The following is an 18,853-nucleotide window of genomic DNA, read 5'->3' as shown; positions in this document are numbered from 1 at the left end:
TGCGGGGGAATGTAGTCAATAACTATGCAATATCTTTGTACGGTAACATATAATAATTAGACTTATCATGAAGATCATTTTGAAACCTATATTGAATTACTATGTTCTGTAACAGGAATTAACATAGTGTTATAGGTCAAATATACTTCAAAAACAAACTCATAGAAAAAGAGATCACAGTTGCAGTTACCAGAGGTGGAAGATGCAGGGGAGGAGGAACTGGATGAAGGCAATCAAAAGGTACAAACTTCCAGTTATAAGCTAAGTACTGGGATGTAATGTACAACGTGATAAATATAATTAACACCCCTGTATGTTAGGTATGAAAGTTGAGAGTAAATTCTAAAGTTTTCATCACAAGGAAATTTTTTTTCTATTTCTTTAATTTTGTATCTATATGAGAGGATGAATGTTCGCTAAGCTTACTGTGATAATTATTTCATGCTGTATGTATCTCAAATCATTATGCTGTACACCTCAAACTTCTACAGTGCTGTATGTCAATTATATCTCAATAAAACTGGAAGGAAAAATAAATATAATAAAATGTTTAAAACTTAAAAAATCAACCTTTCAATCATGATGCAATCTAAGGCACTTTATAAATATGTACACAAACATAATACATACAACAGAATTATACATTATCAGCAGTGGCAGTTTGTTTCATTAATCTGTAAGTCGTAAACACTGACTAGTATGTCCACTGCTGTGGGGGAGGAGGGCTCATAAGAAGACCAGAAAAAGGTATAACATGTAAACGCTTACCCAATTTTTATTTTTCCAGAACATCCTTTGTGTCAATCCTTGTTAAACTGAAAACAACATGGTAGATGGAAAATGCTTTTTTTAAAAAACGAAAGAAAATGAAAGAAAAGCTAAGGAGAAAAGAAAGACAAATCCAGGAGCTCTAATGATGTATAACATGAATTCAAGAAGGACAGAGTACATAGGATATAAAAGAAGTGATTTTAAAAACGATAGAAAAAACCTCTGAGGAGAGACTAGAGTCTATAGAACAAAACACCGAAACAGCCATACACCTGGGTACACACTTATTAAGATGTCTGAATCCCAGAAACAAGGGAAAAATGCTGTAGCTTCTAGTCAGAACAAAACAGACTGAAAAAAGATTCCCTGCAAAGGAAAAAGACTACCTGCGCTGGATATCTTTTCTGTAACACTACATATGGCAGAAAACGAAGGGCAAATCTTTCCATAATTCTAGGGGGAAAGCAAAGACCCTGGAATTCTGCATTGATCCAAACTAGCAGTCATGCTTGACAGAAAAAAATAACAAATTCCACCTTTATCTGGGCAAGGACAGAAAATAAACCAGCAAGAGATGGCCTAAGAACAGCATGCTACCTCCAGCCGGTGCAGGGGTGCAGTCACTAAAAGAATACAGCTCCTTTCCCTGGTGGGAGAAGAAAGGTGCTCAGGATCCCACACTCTGCACAAGGGCAGCAGGCAGCAGAGCTCCCCACCTCATGCTCGTCACAGACTGAGTGCTCACAGCAGCTCTGAGAGAGGACAGAGGTCCTTACCCCCAATTTACAGAGGGGAAAACTGTGGCTTAGAGACAGTAAATAATATTATCAGGTCACACAGCTGGTAAAGTGGTGGTAGGATTTGAGCATAGAAAAGCAGCCAACTCCAAAGCTAATATTAACTAAATATTAGGCAACACTGCCTCTTACTTTACTATAAAAAAAAATACTTTTAAGGGAAGATTACATGTAATATACCTACCATTCTTAAATTATTAAAATAATAATTAAGTAAATATTAAAACATTGTTTTAAATACTAATGAAACTGTTATTAAATTATCTAAAATATAAAAAGGGATCTATTTTTGCATGATTATAATTCCAGTTTAACAAAACCTAGAGTGAGAACAGGGGAAATTAAGAGTGTACTAAAAATCCCACCTCATCAATGGTAGAATGGGGCACAGGTGATGAATACTGTTCAATTCTTTATCATGACAGAAAAACAGATTGAAATGCATTCATAAAAAATTTAAGCCCATTTATTGATTAATAGTTGCTACTTCAGCATAAATACCAGAAAAGAAATAGACTATAGAACTATCAAACCACTATCAGGAAAAAAATAGATACAGGAATAGAAAATTTTCTAATAGGAAATAGAAAAAGAATTAAGAAAATATAAAAAGCAGAAAATACAATAAACAGAAAACAAGATAGCTGGCTTCAGACCTAACATTTATGCCAGGGTCTCCACGTGACAGTGGGCTGTCAGTAGTGACCCTTTCCACTAGGAAAGTACAGCCAAAACCTGGCCTTGTGTTTAAGAGATGAGACCCAAACTAGACTGGTGCTAAGAGTTAAGAGTATGGGAACTAGTAAAGATATCCAAAGTAAATGCAAACAAAAACAGAGCAGGATCAGAAATACAAATATCAGACAACAAGAAGTGAACAGGAAAAGGAGGGCTTCTTTTGCATTCTTTTGTATTTAAGGAGACAACAAGAGCCAGGCCTTTAACTGCCTGCACGGAGCACTGCACCAGAACCCAAGGCACAGCCCTTAGAGCTATGCTGGCAAAGTGGCACATCCACAGCTAGCAGGGGACACGGCCACAGCTTCTCAGAGTTCGACAGTCAGAAGAGACAGAGGAAGACTAAAGGCAACTAAAAGTTTATAGTTAGGATCCAAAGGATCTGAGTCTCTCCATCAGTGAGCTCCTTTTAATAGCTCTCAGCAGAGCCTTAACCCACACAAAGATACTCATTCCCCAGACCCTACTGAGGTTGAAATCAAACCAAGCAGCCAATACAATTGGCTAAATAAAGACAGTGAGACAGTAAGATAAAAACAAAAATCATTGAAGCTTAAGGACAAAACCTGGTAGAACTGATAGAGAAAAAAAAACTAAGTAACTCTTTGAAAAGACCAAAAAACAGACAGACCTCTGGAAAGTCAGCCCGAAGAACAGACTCAGATGGGCAGCATGAAAAACATTAAAGGAGTCACCACAGAGGCAGAGAACACAAAATGTTAGCCAATGCCACGTGCAATCCAATGTCAAAGAATCTGAACTTTGACGGAGAATGTGAACATTACCAAAATGGACTCAAGAAAAATGAGATAAACCAATCACACCAAAACTGAAGGACTTGAAAAGGATGTTATGCTTTTCCCACCAGAAGTCTACTAGACCCAAAGGGTTTTACGAGTGAAGTAGGAATCCACCCTGTTATTTAAACGGTTCCAAAATACAGAAAAAGAAGGCTAGCAAAACCCTGTTTTCAAAACTGACAGAAGCAACATACTAACCCAGTGTGTGTACTCCCCAACTAGAGATTCATTACTTTATAAATAAAATCTAGCACTATATTAAGCTAACAAGGCATCACAGAAATAGAAGAATAGCTAAATATTAGGAAAACTAATACAATAATTCATGTAATCATAGTCATACAAATTTTATAAAATTCAACATCTTAAAAATATTATCTTAATAAACAAGGGTTAAAATATTTTTTAATTCAATAAAATATAAAAGGGTGTAACAATGGCCAAGAAAATTCTGAAAGAGTTATTATGAATACACTCTGAAAGAGTGTATTATGTCATAATACACTCAAAACTTCAGAGCTAAGAGTTATAACACCTGGTACTAGTAAAGGTTCAACAGGTGAGAGCTGTATTATTAATATGACTACTGTTTTGCCATCTTCCTATTCATGATTTTCTGTGCCTACGCAATACTACATCGAGGGCCACACCTGATTTAACCATTTCTTGACTTTTTTTTTTTAACCTTATGATGAATGCAGCACTAAATACCTCAAGGCTCACAGCCTTACAAACACACATATAGACTCTCCCATGCCTCGCCTTACCCACTTCTCCCTGACTACACTGCTATTCCACTGCCACCGGCTCTGCCACGGTGGCTAGTGTCCAGTGAAGAGAAGCAGGCTGTCCAGAGATGCACTGTTCCACCTCAAACGCATCCTACCAGTCCTGAGACTTTTAGAAGCCAGAGCTGATTTCAACAGCTCCTCCACATCTAAATTTTCCACTGAGATTCTGGGCAGGCAGCTATCCCAACTCTATCCCCATCTTTCCCTCCTCCTGGGACAGCAGTGGCTGCCAGAAGTCATGGAGCAGGTAGGGCGTGGGGCGACAGCAAACCAACACACAGGAATGCCCCGTGCCCTGTGCTATTCCAGGCACAGAGCTATGTGCCCAGAGAGAAATGGGAGAGTAAAACAACTACAACTGTTTGGGGCCTGAAATACAGCAGAAGTGAAGTTACCTCTCACATTTATAAAATGTTCACTGGATCACAGCCAAACCCTGCCCATGTGGATCTACTTGCTCATGACCCTGGAACTCCTAACTGCTAGATGCAGTGACTCCCCACAGTCATTCCACTACCCTCCAAGGAACGCCACCCTGAACTGGATTTTGGACATCACTTTACCACAGTTTAAACAAACAAGATGCCATGCCTCTCAAATACATACCACCAGAGTGATGTTTAGCTTCTTTGACATGTCTAAGAATTGAAGTTTATTTGGAAAATTCTGTAACGTTAACTATAGAAATACAAAATTTCTACCATATTCAAAAAGATGTATGATGATAAGAATCAAAGATGCTTTTATAAAAAGAGTAAGAAATTTTTTAAATGTCCACACTGAAAACATAACCTCCACTTAACAGCCACTGGGTAAAAACACATCTAAGACTATTTGTTTTTACCTGATTCAATCTCAGAATTCTGTAACTGCCTAGACCGGAGTTTCAATAATGGTGAATTGTTGAATATTATGGACGTCTCTATCCAAACACTTAAGACAAATCATCTCGGGCGGTTTCAAATTAAAAGCTTGTAAAATATGTAACGTCTCCTAGTTTTTGCAATTAATAGGGTACATCTGCAATTAGCCTGACTTACTGAATGCAGTGCTGTTGTCATTAAAAGATGTCTGTGAAAGTGCTGCTGTTATTATGGAGGCTCAGGAGACCCATCCCTCCTAGAGGGCAAACAGTGGACTGGTAGAAAACAACAGCCATAAATCACACTGTCAGGCAGCAGGGAGAGCAGAGTGGAGCACAGGCACATGAAGGCCATTCACGGTAAACACAGCACGGCAGCTTCCCAGGCAGGATTTACTGCACCTGTAATTAATTAAAATTTCCTTCAAGCTAAATCTTTAATAAACAAGGATTTGTGCTGACAACGAAGAAAAAAGGGCTCCAGCAACATAATTTTACAATATCCCTCAAAGACCAAGCATAGCATCTATCATGTCTTGTATCAGGTGTATACACCGTCTCGAAAGTTAATGGGAACTACATCACATTGTGTTGTAATTTGTGTACCTGGAGTGGGTCTGACATATTTAGGATGCTTGAGGGACCATGTGGCCCTTTTCTACTTTTATTTGTTATGTTTTTACTTGCCTCCCTTCCAGCTTTTTAAAAAGCCAAGTCTTTTTATGCTAGTGTTTCAGAAAACGGGCCTTTTTAAAGAACATGTGATGGTAGCTGCATCAGATGGCCATGTTTTCCTGTGGTCTGTTCTTTAGTCATACCTTGCATTTCCCAAAAAGAATTTCAACACTGTATTTCACTTTATCATTTTGGGGCCAATGAATCTAGACACGAAGGAGAAAGGTCTAGACATGAATGACCATGAATATTTTTGATAAAGCAGGTCTGAACCTTCTATCTCAAATGTATTTATATTGAATCAATCAGAAATGTCAGAGCATCTTTTCTCAAGTACTGAGATGAAGATGTCTACCATATTATTCATTTCTAATTGTGGGAATTACCTGAGTAAACACTGTATGCTGGGGATCATACTACGTTTATTGTGCACACATATTAACCCAACAAATCCTCAAAAAATTACCAAAAATAACCCATTTTCAGGAGATCAAACTAGGCTCAGAAAAGCTAAGTGACTTGCACCAGGTCACAAAGCTATAAGATGGCAGATCCAAGATTCCAACCCTGGTTTGGTAATTATAAAATCTATGCCTTTATGCCATTGTCGCCATTTCCTAATCCTATGCCTCTAAATACCATGAATGGATCAAAATGATAATCTCTTTGAATTATCAAAACGATTCCACAGAATTACTATACCCTACAAGGCAGGGAAAGGTGAGAGAGCTACAAAGTGACAACTGTTTCAGAATATAAGCAAGAAATTTCTCATTACACATCTTCCAACAAATTGAAAAAAGGGTCCTTAATAATTAAATAAACTTTACAACACAGTGCTAAAGTTGCCACCCCCTGCTGTGAGTTATGGGATAAGAATTACAAAACTGCCTTCTTTTATTATCTTTTCATATATTTTCTTTCCCCAAGAAAATGGTTAGCTTTTCAAGATCAGTTAAAAACATCATATCCATTTTTTGGAATCCTAATAGCATCAAATACCTGCAATGTTATGTTTATAGTTATTCAACAAATAAATATTAATCAACTTACATATCAAGTTCCTCTCCATTAGAAAAAAGGGATCATAAAACATGAGAAAAGGATAATCTTAGATTCTTAGTAAATGAGATTTCAACTGACCATTAAAGGAGATTCAGAGCCTGAAAATGTCTTTATCTGATTTGATCATTTGGTTGAAAATATTAGCCACATATTTTTTTGCAAGGTTGCTGGGTGTGCATTTAATAATTCAAAATTATGCTGTCAACCAAAGAGGATATTAACCAAGATAATACAGGATCACCTGGTGAGAGAGGTGGGAAGCTAAAAGGCAATTTAGGGAAGAAAAATGACAGATGATCTCCATTTAGAAATTGTTTGATCATTTGATAGCTCTTCTCTAAATGAAAAACTTCCGGGCTTCCCTGGTGGCGCAGTGGTTGAGAGTCCGCCTGCGGTGCAGGGGACACGGGTTCGTGCCCCGGTCCGGGAAGATCCCACATGCCACGGAGCGGCTGGGCCCGTGAGCCATAGCCACTGAGCCTGCGCTCCACAACGGCAGAGGCCACAACAGTGAGAGGCCCGCGTACCGAAAAAAAAAAAAAAAAAAAAAAAAAAAAAAAAACGAAAAATTTCCAAGTTTTACATCTTACCAGCTACAACAAATCATTAGAAAAATAAAAATAATCTATTTGAATGATAAGCAGAATAATTCTGGCATTATTACTTTTTTAAGTTTTCCAAAGAGAAATTCTCTTCTCTTCCCTATTGTCTCCAGCACTGAATAACCCTATACCAGAGTGCTGCTATTATCAATACATTTAGACAGGACAGCTGGTGGGCACAGAAAGTTCCCCCATGGAAAAAAGAAATTTCAGCCTATAAGAATGGAAAGGAAGTTAGACATTAGATGCTGGCTTAAAGGACAGATCAGCACTGACAGAATATTTGAAATGTGATTAAGAAATGTAAACTCTATTGCAATCTAACACACACCGATAAGCCAACAGGTGTGCATGGAGTGGTAAAGATCTGTACACACAAATACAAAAGGAAGGAGCAAAGGGATCAAATGCCACTCAGTCTTTTAATCCAGAAGCCAGAGTTCTGATCTTGGAAGTGTTATAACAAGGCCTGTGCAGAGGAATTAACACATTTTCAATATGTCATCATCACAAATAATAAACTGATATTAATATTAATAATAAACTGATTGTTTCTAAGTGGAGAGTATGGTTTGAAAGATGCAAAAGAACATCTTTTCAATCTTTTGCATAACAGCTTACATCTTTAGAGATCTGAGATATTTTATAATGAAAAAGGAACTGTCCAAAGAGTTAAGGGTCAGAGTAAAAACACAAGTTTACTGCTTTTCCTCAAAAGTTAAGTAAGAAACTTCAAATTAAAGTTCTTGGTAAACCATTAAGTACTAAAATAATTACGAGCAATCATATATATGCATGTGTCTGTGCATAACCAGACACCTCAGAAGGTGCAAATCACTATAAACAAAAGTGAAATAATTGTTTGCTCTCTAAGCAAGTTATGGAAGCAAATCTCACCAACAGACACACTGACCAATGTCAATTCTATTTTCATTCATGAGTCAATGTATTTCATGTACATGAAGGTTGCTCTTCAGGCTATAATAACAGAAGGGACTCAACTGAGCCATGATATGGTAAAGGTGTAAAAGAAAAAGTCCAAAAGAAAATAAAAGGATAAGGAGGAACATGTGAAAAATTTGCCTTTTAAAGACATTCATCAACTAATGAATCCTAGTACAAGACTCTGAAATACAAAATATTAAGAAATGTCAATAGACAATGGAAGTGAAAAAAGGAATCAAAAATGTTTTACAAGAATGATGACAGGATAGTTACAATTTAGTTTGACTAGAAAAACAATCTAAGCTGTTATTTTCATGCTGCTGAAAATAAAATCACTTTTTTTTTTGTTTTGATTGTGGCGTTTATCCCACTTCATTAATTATTTCAATTCATTTGTTTTCTATTTATCATTTAAAATTCAGGGCAAAGTATGCTGTTTTTAACAATAGCTAGTAAAAGCAAGATTCCATCTCACCAAAGTTGAGCTACCAAATTATAGATACTCCTGATTCACTTTTATCAAAAGTTCTGCTTACTCATGACCATGAACAAAATGGGAATCTGGAGGAAAGGGGGTACTGGCATAATTATAAAGACACTGGAGTTTAGAGGCTCACACATATTTAACTGAGCGAGGCAAACATTCAACAGCTCTCTCAGCCGGCACTGCTTTCATGGGGGCACAGAGACCTCACTCAAGAGCTGTGAAACTCAGGACAGAAAGAACTCATAACAAACTGCCACTTCTTGTCTACAGAGGAAACCTGCAAACCCACAGTGAAAATGTGTAATTATTATCTATTGTCTATAGGGCCCCTGGGATACAATAATGATGAAGACATAGTCTCCACACTGCAGAGCTTACAGTCTAGATGGTAGACAGACATGAGAATTTAAAAAGCATAATACAACCTATTATGCTACCCAGAGGAGAACAGATGATAAACCTTTTTGATAATGTGGGTAAAACTACAAGTAAGTGAGCAAATGCAACTTTCAAAGAACAGTGATTAGACTTAAATGGTAATCAACGATTCAGAGAACAAAAAACAACTTAACCAAAAGGCAACAGTACAAATTACAAAGTGGCAGGCTGTTCTTTTGTTCATTTAAAACACATTTTAAAAGCATGTTAACAAATGCATTTATCAATTAAGAGTTATTTTATTACATTTTGTACCTACTTTCCTAAAACTGTTTAAAGCCACTAATGCCCCAAATCCAGCCAGTTAACTGCTGCATAAGCCCCCTGATTTCTGGTCCCACTCAGGGTATCAGGCTTGTGTTTCACAGGACAAGAACATGTCACCACCATGGACTGTTAGAATAACAAAGCCTGCATTCATAATTGTTTTAAAAATACAGAGCTCTAAATTAAATCAATAACAATAAGTTTAAATGCAAGAAAGAAACACAGGAACATACACTTAATAAATAAATGGATCAAAGCAAAAACAATTACGTAAAATAGAGGGCTTTAAAACAAGGAAAAAGATTCTGAAGTACTGTAATGTTACCTTTTTGTGGGTAAAGGAGCCAGTTTCGTGCAGAATTGCCACTCTGAATGGAGGCCACCACGTGTGAAATTCCTTCACCCACTGATGCATCACTGTCGTCGGACAGACAATTATAGTTGGACCCAACCCCTCGAACCTGCACCCAAAATGTCCAAGAAGAAAAGACAACCATGAAGGACAGCATATGGATGATCAACTGCCAAAAAACAAAAAAGAACAAACAAAAAACTTAACAGCTCAAAAAAGAAAATCCTAGCTTTGGAAATTTACTGATATTTTCTTTAAAGAAAAAGCTATTGAGGATAAAACTCACCAAGTGAAATCCCTACAACCCCATTCATCAGTTAGTGAGTGCAGGTAATAAGAGGAAACATCAGCTACTACACATCAAAAGATAATGTCTATAGTAAAGTAAAAAAAAAAAAAAAAAAAAAATTACCTAACAAAAATACTTTTTCTCTCTTCTTCCAGATTAGTGAAGGCATTATACAGTATATCTGAATCTAAGTGAACGTAAGTGTCTTCAATTGGTCTGAAGCTTTCTAGTCTACCAAGAGTTTTCACCCACAAGATTTCAATCAATCTCACAGCCTCGGGAAGCAAGCAGGACAGAAATCCTGCAGTGTTCAGGGCCACTGAAGGCTGGTGTGCCCGAGGCCCCATGGCTACCAGGAGATGGAGCAATGCCTCAAGTCGGTCTGATTGCTGCAGCCTGCTCTTCCACTACATGGTGCTGCTCTCTTCTCCACGTGATAAAAAACAAGTGGGTGAGCATCACAGTGCCCGTTTCTCCCAGAAAGCCCAGGCCAACGGAAGGCAAGCTGCTCAGTTCTTGTGTAAAGCAGCTGAGCACTACGTAGCAAGAGCTTTAACAAGAGTCGCATGTTGACCAAGCGATCCCAAGACAGACATTTGTGTACTGCGATACATACTGTAGCATTATTTATACTGTGGAAAAAGTGGAAAAAAAAAAAAAAAGTGGGCGCTGCCTGAACGTCTGTAAATAAGAGAAGGGCTGAATAAACCATCTTTACTACGGCACAGGCTGATGGTTAGGAGCACTGCCTGGGTCTGAATCTCAGCTCTGCACACACTAATGGAACCTCAGCTTTTCATCTTAAAATAGTAACAGTAGTGATCATACCATTTATATGAAGATTAAATCAACATCTATAAAGTGCTTAGAACAGAATACAGTAAATACTATTAGGGTTTGTTAAATAAGGTGGAATATAATATAACCATTAAAATCATCTTTGAAGAATATTTAAAACCTGGAAGATGCTCATAAGTCTTTTAAAAAACCAAATTATTTATGGAATCACCCCAATTCACTTACACATAGGAAGGCAGTAAACTGGTCATGGCCCCCTCTCTCAACATCCACATCTCCCCTCTCTCCTTCCAAACAGAAACACAATTTTGTGCAGGTATCCCCTCTTCCTTCCCAGACACGTACTCGATGGGACTCTGATCACTGTCTGGCTATGGCGAAGAGGGGAAGAAGCCAGAATCATAGCTTGTCTGTGGCCTGTCAGCACAGTGTTCCCCTGGCAACAATCACCAGTCCACTGAGGGGAGTGGGAAGACTGGCTTGCTCACGGTTAAGGAAGGACTTACACTCTAGGTCGGGGAGAGTTTCCTCTCATGGTCTCTCCTGATGCATGTGAACGAGGAAATACAGTGCAAGGAGATCTTATGACCACAAGAAGAATTGGCATCAGGAGAACCCGGGCCCCTGATGACATCACTGGGCTGCTTCTGATCATGCTGTGTCTACAACCTACCCCCTCTGTAGGTATGTGAACATTTAACCCAATTTGAGGCCAGGAGTTTTTTACCTGAAGTCAAAATATCCTGATCCACTGTACACCGTAGGCACCTGACTGAATCAGTACCATCCTGCCTTCCTTCCCTCCTGTTACCACGGAACAGGTGTCCCTTTTCTTGTCTGAGCCCATACCCCCGCTACATCAATGTTCCTACTACTGGAGTTGCTTCATCCTCAGTCCTGCTGGGAGATGGGTATCAATAAAATGAAAACTAAGCAAAGTCAAACTAACTATGGGAATCTCTTCAACACTAGACTCACACTCAGCTCATGCCACCAGAGGCAACTGGGAGCCAAGACTGACAAAGGACACTGGAGACCCACATGGCCTACCTTCTCACTCATCCTGGAGCAGAGTCACCTGGCACCTTTTAAACTGTCATTCTCCGCCCCCTATCTTTTTCTGCCCAACGAGGATACTGAATATCTGAAGCTAGATGCACTGCACACTTTCCCCATGCTATCTCATTAACTCCCGGTTTCAATTACTGTCTCTGCACTGATGATGCACATCTAGGTCTCCAGCCCCAATCTCCTTCATGAACTCCAAAGTACCATATGGCTGGATGTCCAACTGCCGGCTGATCTCTCCACCCAGATGTCCCCACGGCACCACACGTCATCCTCTCCCCACCTAGCCCTCCTACCATGTTTCTTAATCCAATGGAAAGAACTGTCACCCATTCTCCAGGTACCCCAATTGGAAATCCGGGCCCCTGCCCCTCTCCTGTTCTCCACTGTATCCAACCTATACTGATTTCATGTCACATCTACCTCCTAAATCCCTCTCAAAGTTACCCTGTCTCTCCAGCTACACTGTTAACACTCCACTTCTGGCCACTATCATCTCTTACCTGGGTTACTGCACTTTCTAGGACGATCATTTCAAGAAAGCAAAATCTGAACACCTCATCCCTTTGCTTAAGAGCCTTTTCATGTTTGTCCCCTGCTCTCGAAACAGTCCAAACACCTCACCCTGGCATATGAGACCAGGAGGATTTGACTTCGGCCCACCTCTTCAGCCTCTCCTCTCTCAGGGCCCCTACCCCGACACTGGCCCAGTGGTTCAGCACTCCCCCACCAGCACCGTCTTCAGTTCCTACAAACTGCATACTCCTGACCTCTTAGCCTTCACCTTGTCCCTTTCTTGCCCTCTTCTCCTAGCCACCTGTCCATCAGCCTGCAGCTTCTCCCTTCCCGTCCCTTTCTCTCCAGGCAGGTCAAGGACCCTTCCTTGGTGCGTCCACACTAGTTAGGACCCCACATTAACCCTGTCATAATGCATATCACCCTTACTGTAATTGTTTGCTAGATCCTTCCTAAGGTCCTTCAGGGTACAGGGACAGCCTCTTCTTCAAATGATCTCAATGTCTAGACCACAGGAGGTAATGAATAAATACTGGCTTTATTAAATGAAAACTTTTTTTAAAGGTTGGAATAAATTGTATTGAAACGTTAAAAGAGATTATTTCTGAGTTAGGGGATCCTGGGTGATTTTTATTTTCTTGTTAGAGTTCAATAAATGATTCCTGAACTTAAAATTTTTTGTAAGCTAGGGTAAATCACACAGTACTTGAAATATTAAAAATAATCTGCACAACTGAAAAATACCTTGTAGTTCGAGTAGAAAAACAAGCCACAGCCTAAATGAGGCTTACTCTTATAATACTCCAATGTAACAAAATGCCTCCACCCACTAAATCCTCCCAACCTCCAGCTACAGACACTGCCCCCTGCCCCCTCTGCTCCACAGCATGGGCTCAGATTGCAAGAAGCCAGGTGCTGACACTTCCTGAAGAATTCCCAAGCCATGCTCTGCCCCTCCCCAAGGGCAGGGCCCATGCAAGAGCCCCCTCAAACTCCCTGGGGAGAGCATGACTCTGCACTGGCCCCTTCCTTGACAATATTCCTTTCTAAAAGGATTAAATGCACCAACTTCTTTATATCCTCCAAGGAGAATTAAAGAGAGTTATCATCAATATGCACTTAGCAGGGATTAGGAAACAACCAATCAAAACCTATCTAAAATATTTAAAAACAAATTCACTTTCAAATAAACATAAATACGTACATATGCTTTTGTAGGTTATATAGTATTTTTGCTCTTTTTATAACACGCTCTCTGCCAACTGCTACAATGTCATTTAAGGCCAGCTGAACATCTAACTGGCATAATTATGCCCTTTAATTTCTGCCACCCTGTCTATTAGAAGATTACAGAGGTTTTCACACAGAGTGGGAATCTAGGAGCAGACCTAGATGTCCCTGAACCACAGAACAGGCAATCAAACCCATTAACAGTCACTTCAACTGCACCACCCTTCCCCAACCCTCAATCCCGTGAGATGAGTGTAAGAAATGGCTAAATGTACTAGAGTGATTAGCATCAATTACCAAACTGGCTACAATTCTTTTCATCTCTGATTATCACTGATTACCTAATGAATTTTCGACAAGCCAATGGCTCCATGGTCAAATATTTCAACCTGCAGGATGGAAATCTGCCATTCATAGCCTTGAACTTACCAGGAATTACAAAGTAAAAACATTTACTTTTGAAAGTTTATTAACTTTTTCAGGCCATTTATTTGTAACTAGGAATTTCCTAAATGATATCCAAGACTTCAAAGTATTAACTGAAGTTTGAAAGGTAAATAATTTATTTCCTCTCTATCACAAAATTCAGGGGGCCTATCATTATAATATGAATGGCAAAGTGAAAAGAAGGTAGTGTATACACTATGAACTGGGAACACAACAACTAGTATAGATGTTTATTAACCACATGTAAATGTAAATACGCTTTTCCCTCTTTTTTAAAAACACACATATAAAACACATTAAAGAAACAAAAATTAAAAACTTCTTTTACCAGGAAATTCCTTCCTGGTATCCCAGAGACTTCCATGGTTTCAGGGCTCGTTGACCTTAAAATTACAACACTAAGACCATCTCAAATTAAGGCCCCAAAATCTACAGCTTGCAAGAGTTCAGAGGAAACGTACATAGCCCATGAAGCAATGCTGGCTCATGCAGAACTTAGTTTGACTATTCATCTGGCTATTTTTCTTTAGGACATAAACACAGAGGAGGACTCCGAGTTCATCTAGTTTCAGAGGAGGACATATTATGATATTGTGAGAAACATGTCATACAATTTGCTCTGGCACATGCATGTGAAGGGACCAAGCTCCTCCCTACACCTCTATTCATAAAGAGCTCAGTTGTTTGGCTGATACAGAACTGCATTCTGGGAAGCCACTTCTACCAATACTATTTTAATAAAGACGATCTGGGCTATAATCCAACATGCCACACTATTTCATTATGGAAAAGAGGAGATGCGCATTGATAGTTAATTGATTACAGCTGCTGCTCATTATTAGCCCTCACTTCACTCCTAGTAGGATTGTCATCACTCGAGAGAGCAGCACGTTTTAATTTTTTGACCAAAACTACACTGCAGGGATGACTTTAGGTTTCCTAGGCCCAGCATATTAGACTCCACACAAGTTTCTTTGTAATAGGAAGGGAAGAAAAGAGATGGGAGATAAGAAAATCCCAGAAATCATTTAAGGAAAGAAAGACAGTCTTAGAAATTATCTAGGGCAGCTTAGGGCATTCTAGTTAACAAAAACAAAAACAAAACAAAACAAGAGGTGCAGAGCCAAGCCGACCAAAGAGCTTATTTAGAACAGAGAAAGCATTTTTTAAATGGTGAACTAATGACATACATAGATAAGAAAACACTAAATGCCCATTTTCAACTCTGACTTTTCCACTGGGATGGAATGTTTTCACATGAAATGTAACAGAATTCCAATATCTGAAGAAAAAACTCTGCTTCAACACAACTTCCTTGTAACAATGGAACATTTAGTATTTAAAAATCTCCAAATACATTTTTCCCTTCCTACAGCTATATAAGTATTTCTAAAATATTCTAAAACTTCAGTACTGTTCCTGGTAAGCATTGATCTGCTAAATTAATGAAAAGAGTAAGGAATAAAAACAAAGCAACAGACTTTGAAGATTTTTTTAAAAGTTATTTACTCAATAGTTTATGGTTCGTATCTGGCTCTCTCATAAACATTTCTCTGACGATGAAACAGCGGGTGGGGCAGTAACTCTCTGCTGTTGCTGCCTTCAGGCACACTGACACTCTTTGAAAGGGATCGCAGCCAAATCACATCTTGTGAGCGCCTGAGGTTTCCAGGACACAAGCACCTGGTAAGTATCTTGCTGGTACTCATTAGGTCAGCCTGTTGAAATCCAAGGAGATCTTGGATCACCTGGGCTCACGATTAAAGATCCCACATAATTTACATAGCATTATTTTTTACCAATACTGACTGACATAAAATGTCAATTTACAGCTTAAATACGGAAAAGCTTACTGGATTTCAAGATAAACTATTTCAGTCCTACCACACAGAAAAAACGTAGTTTAAATGCTTATTCTTTCAGAATATTAAAGTTTTAATAGTTTATTTAAATTCCTAAAGAGAATAAAGATTACAACCTAAAAATATTTTTGTATCATTTTACAGTCACTTAGGCTTTGGCTTTAGAATTTATATAAAATTATTAAAGACTAAGAGAGGAAGTAGAAAGCATAGTGAGCAGACAAATACGTAGCTTCATCAGAGAAAAAAAGCACTATGTATAAAAGCTATCACGCGTAACGATTATAAAGGAAATTCTCCAAAGCTTCAACTTTCCCCATGAATAGACTTTATACTTACTGTAATGCTCAGCCGGTCTCCTGCCAGAACAAATATTTTAATGTAAAATTTAATAAGTGGAACTAAAGGTATTATGTCTAATTTAAAATTCCATATTGTGTAAACTACTGATATTAACATAACTGAGTTTGTAAACAATCCATTTGTAGAAGCTAACCTTAGACACTGTATTGACCCAAAATATCTAGTGGGGCTCATCTGCAAAATGAAGCATCAATGCCTGGAATTCATTAAAAGTGTTACATGTTTAATTTCTCCTGCCCTACAGCTCCATTGTCTCGTAAAAATTTTCCTTTGATGTCCCCCACTAAAAGAATTAAAGGAATATTGTAATTGAAATGTCATCAATAATTCACAAGACCCTCCTCCACAGCAATACATCTGATGAAATATTCATTGAGCTCCACAGACTGACAGTCTGCAGAGGAGCACTTGCCTGTAATTTGAACCACGAGTCCTGATCTTGCTGTAGCTCAGACCTGCCAAGAAGGCAATTATCTGGATGGTCTTGCCCAATCCCATTTCGTCTCCCAGAATTCCTCCTGCCTGCTGGCAGTGCAATTCCCACAGCCACCTAACACCTGTCTGCTGGTACCTACAACAACACCAACAAGAAAAAGAAAATGGCAAATGGTGGATAATACAGATCATAACAGAAAGTACTCATGAATTAATCATTTAGCGAGGTTCTAGTACCAGTCAGAGAAACATGCCGGATGTGTGTTTTACATGAGTATTATATTTATAAGGTCATACATTTTTGATTATCTAGGCATAAAAATCACAAATTTTTCTTTACAGAACATTAACACACTTCTAATTAAACTGATAGATAGGGTAATTAGGGACTATTTCATTTCTTTTTCAACATTAGAAATAGCTTGGTAAACAAGCATAAACTTATTATCTTTTATTCAATATCCTTCTGGAAAAAACTGCAAATATTTTTAGTTATACAAAGTTCCAGTAATTTTTCTATGAAAAGATGCATTAACATTTACTTTTTCCATGTGAACAGCTTCAAAGAGCAGGACAGAGAACACTACAATTTACAGTATACACTGTTGAAAAGTCACTTGGTAATCATATTATCTTTTTATAGGAAAAATTAAATTAAACTTTAAGGCCATAAACAAAGTCTGAATAATAGGGCTGCTCACAAAATTAGTACATAACATATGATTCTGTCATATTACTAGCAGACGCAAAAAAAAAAAAGTTTAAAGACTCAACAATACAAAAGGTCTTTTAATATTTTAAAGTAGAACTTGATTCAGGGACTTTATCATAGATACAAAAAGGTCAGAGCTATTAAAATCTTAAATAAGGAGTACAGGTCAAAGAGCAATAATATATTCCCCTCTAACAAAAAAAGAGTTGGTATTTGCCCTTCTCCATCAATGGTATGTCTAATTCAATAATCTAAAAATGAAGTTAAAAAAGGGATAATGCAAAAAGCATTTTTGAGAGTGAAAGATTTAACACTATGGAATGGTATGAAAATTATATGCCAAGTAAAAAAATCTAAAGCAAAAAACACTTAAAAGACAATGAAAGCTCAAGAATTTTTTTTTGAAAGAAAATACCAAGGCTAGTGAGCTGCCCACCTTAAAAGAAGGTGGTTTTGTTGTTTTACTGACCAAATGTTTTTTACTCTTTGGTATGTGATATGTCTACCTAAAATCTCATTGTGGATTTCTGTCCTTGTTAAACTAGTTTTATTTACTCTTCTCTTAGTAAGTATGTCATAATTAACTTTCCCCCAGTATTCTGCAAATCAATTCCAAAAGTTTGACTCTAGCTGTTGCCATTATTATCTATCATACAAGGAAAACTTTGAATGAGAATTTTGCTGCTTAAGTTTGCTAATTATAATATACACACTCAATATGTACCCTGGACGAGAGGATTTAAAATCCAAACACAGTGAAGTCTACTATGGATAAAAGATCGTTTAATTTGGATGAAGGACAAATTCTATTTAACACGTGGTATATAATCAGAAAATAAAGGCTACCAACCATTTAAGGGGCCTACTGTTGGGGAGGCACCTGGCCAGGTGAGGTTTGGATACAACCTCACAACCAGCCCACACAAAGAGGATCAGCCCATTTTATAGTTAGGAAATGAAGGCACAGAGAGGTGAAGTAATTTGCTAAAGGTCACACTGCTAGAAAAAAATGAGCAAGTCAGAAAGATCACACTGCTAGAAAAAAATGAGCAAGTCAGAACTGAAATCCAGAACCTCTGATTCCAAAGCAATTCCACTTTGGAGATAATCTTGACCAGCAGTTCTCAACCAGGGATGGGGGTAAATAGGGGGTAAAGAGGGTATTTTGCTCCCTAGGGGACACTGGACAATACCTAAAGACATTTTTGGTTGTTACAACTGGGAAAGTGCACATGTAATCTAGTGGATAGAGGCCAGAGATGCTGCTAATAAACATCCTACAATGCACAGAATAGTCCCTACAACAAAGAATTATTCAGCCCAAAATGTCAGTTGTGCTGAGAATGAAAAATCCTGATCTAAAAATAAAAGTTGGTCGTAAACTACTTACATTGGACTAATCTCAGCTATGGAAAAAGATGTAGTCCAAAAACCTCCCCCCAAAAACTGATGTACGTTCAGAATCACTAAATTCCAGTCAATCAGCCTCCTTTTACTGAGGTACAGAACAATTATGGGACCAGCTCCTCTTGGCAGAGTAGGG

At 38.2% G+C, this 18,853-nt stretch overlaps 1 protein-coding gene across 2 annotated transcripts in view; it reads right to left on the bottom strand.

Annotated features, from left to right (window-relative positions):
- The window catches only part of ERCC6 (ERCC excision repair 6, chromatin remodeling factor), a 73,694-nt gene that overhangs the window by 20,951 nt on the left and 33,890 nt on the right, over positions 1–18,853 (bottom strand). For both annotated transcript variants that reach the window (XM_059052581.2, XM_059052582.2), the window contains exons 7-8: positions 16,576–16,734; positions 9,564–9,699 (exon numbers count right to left, since the gene is read on the bottom strand). In XM_059052581.2, coding sequence (XP_058908564.1) covers positions 9,564–9,699; positions 16,576–16,734 — 295 coding nt within the window. The remainder of the gene's footprint in view (positions 1–9,563; positions 9,700–16,575; positions 16,735–18,853) is intronic.

The sequence above is a fragment of the Kogia breviceps genome, chromosome 2 (assembly GCF_026419965.1).
Source record: "Kogia breviceps isolate mKogBre1 chromosome 2, mKogBre1 haplotype 1, whole genome shotgun sequence".
NCBI classification, from domain to species: domain Eukaryota; kingdom Metazoa; phylum Chordata; class Mammalia; order Artiodactyla; family Physeteridae; genus Kogia; species Kogia breviceps.
The sequence above is the reverse complement of the archived record's forward strand: the minus strand, read 5'-3'. Positions and strand labels throughout refer to the sequence as shown.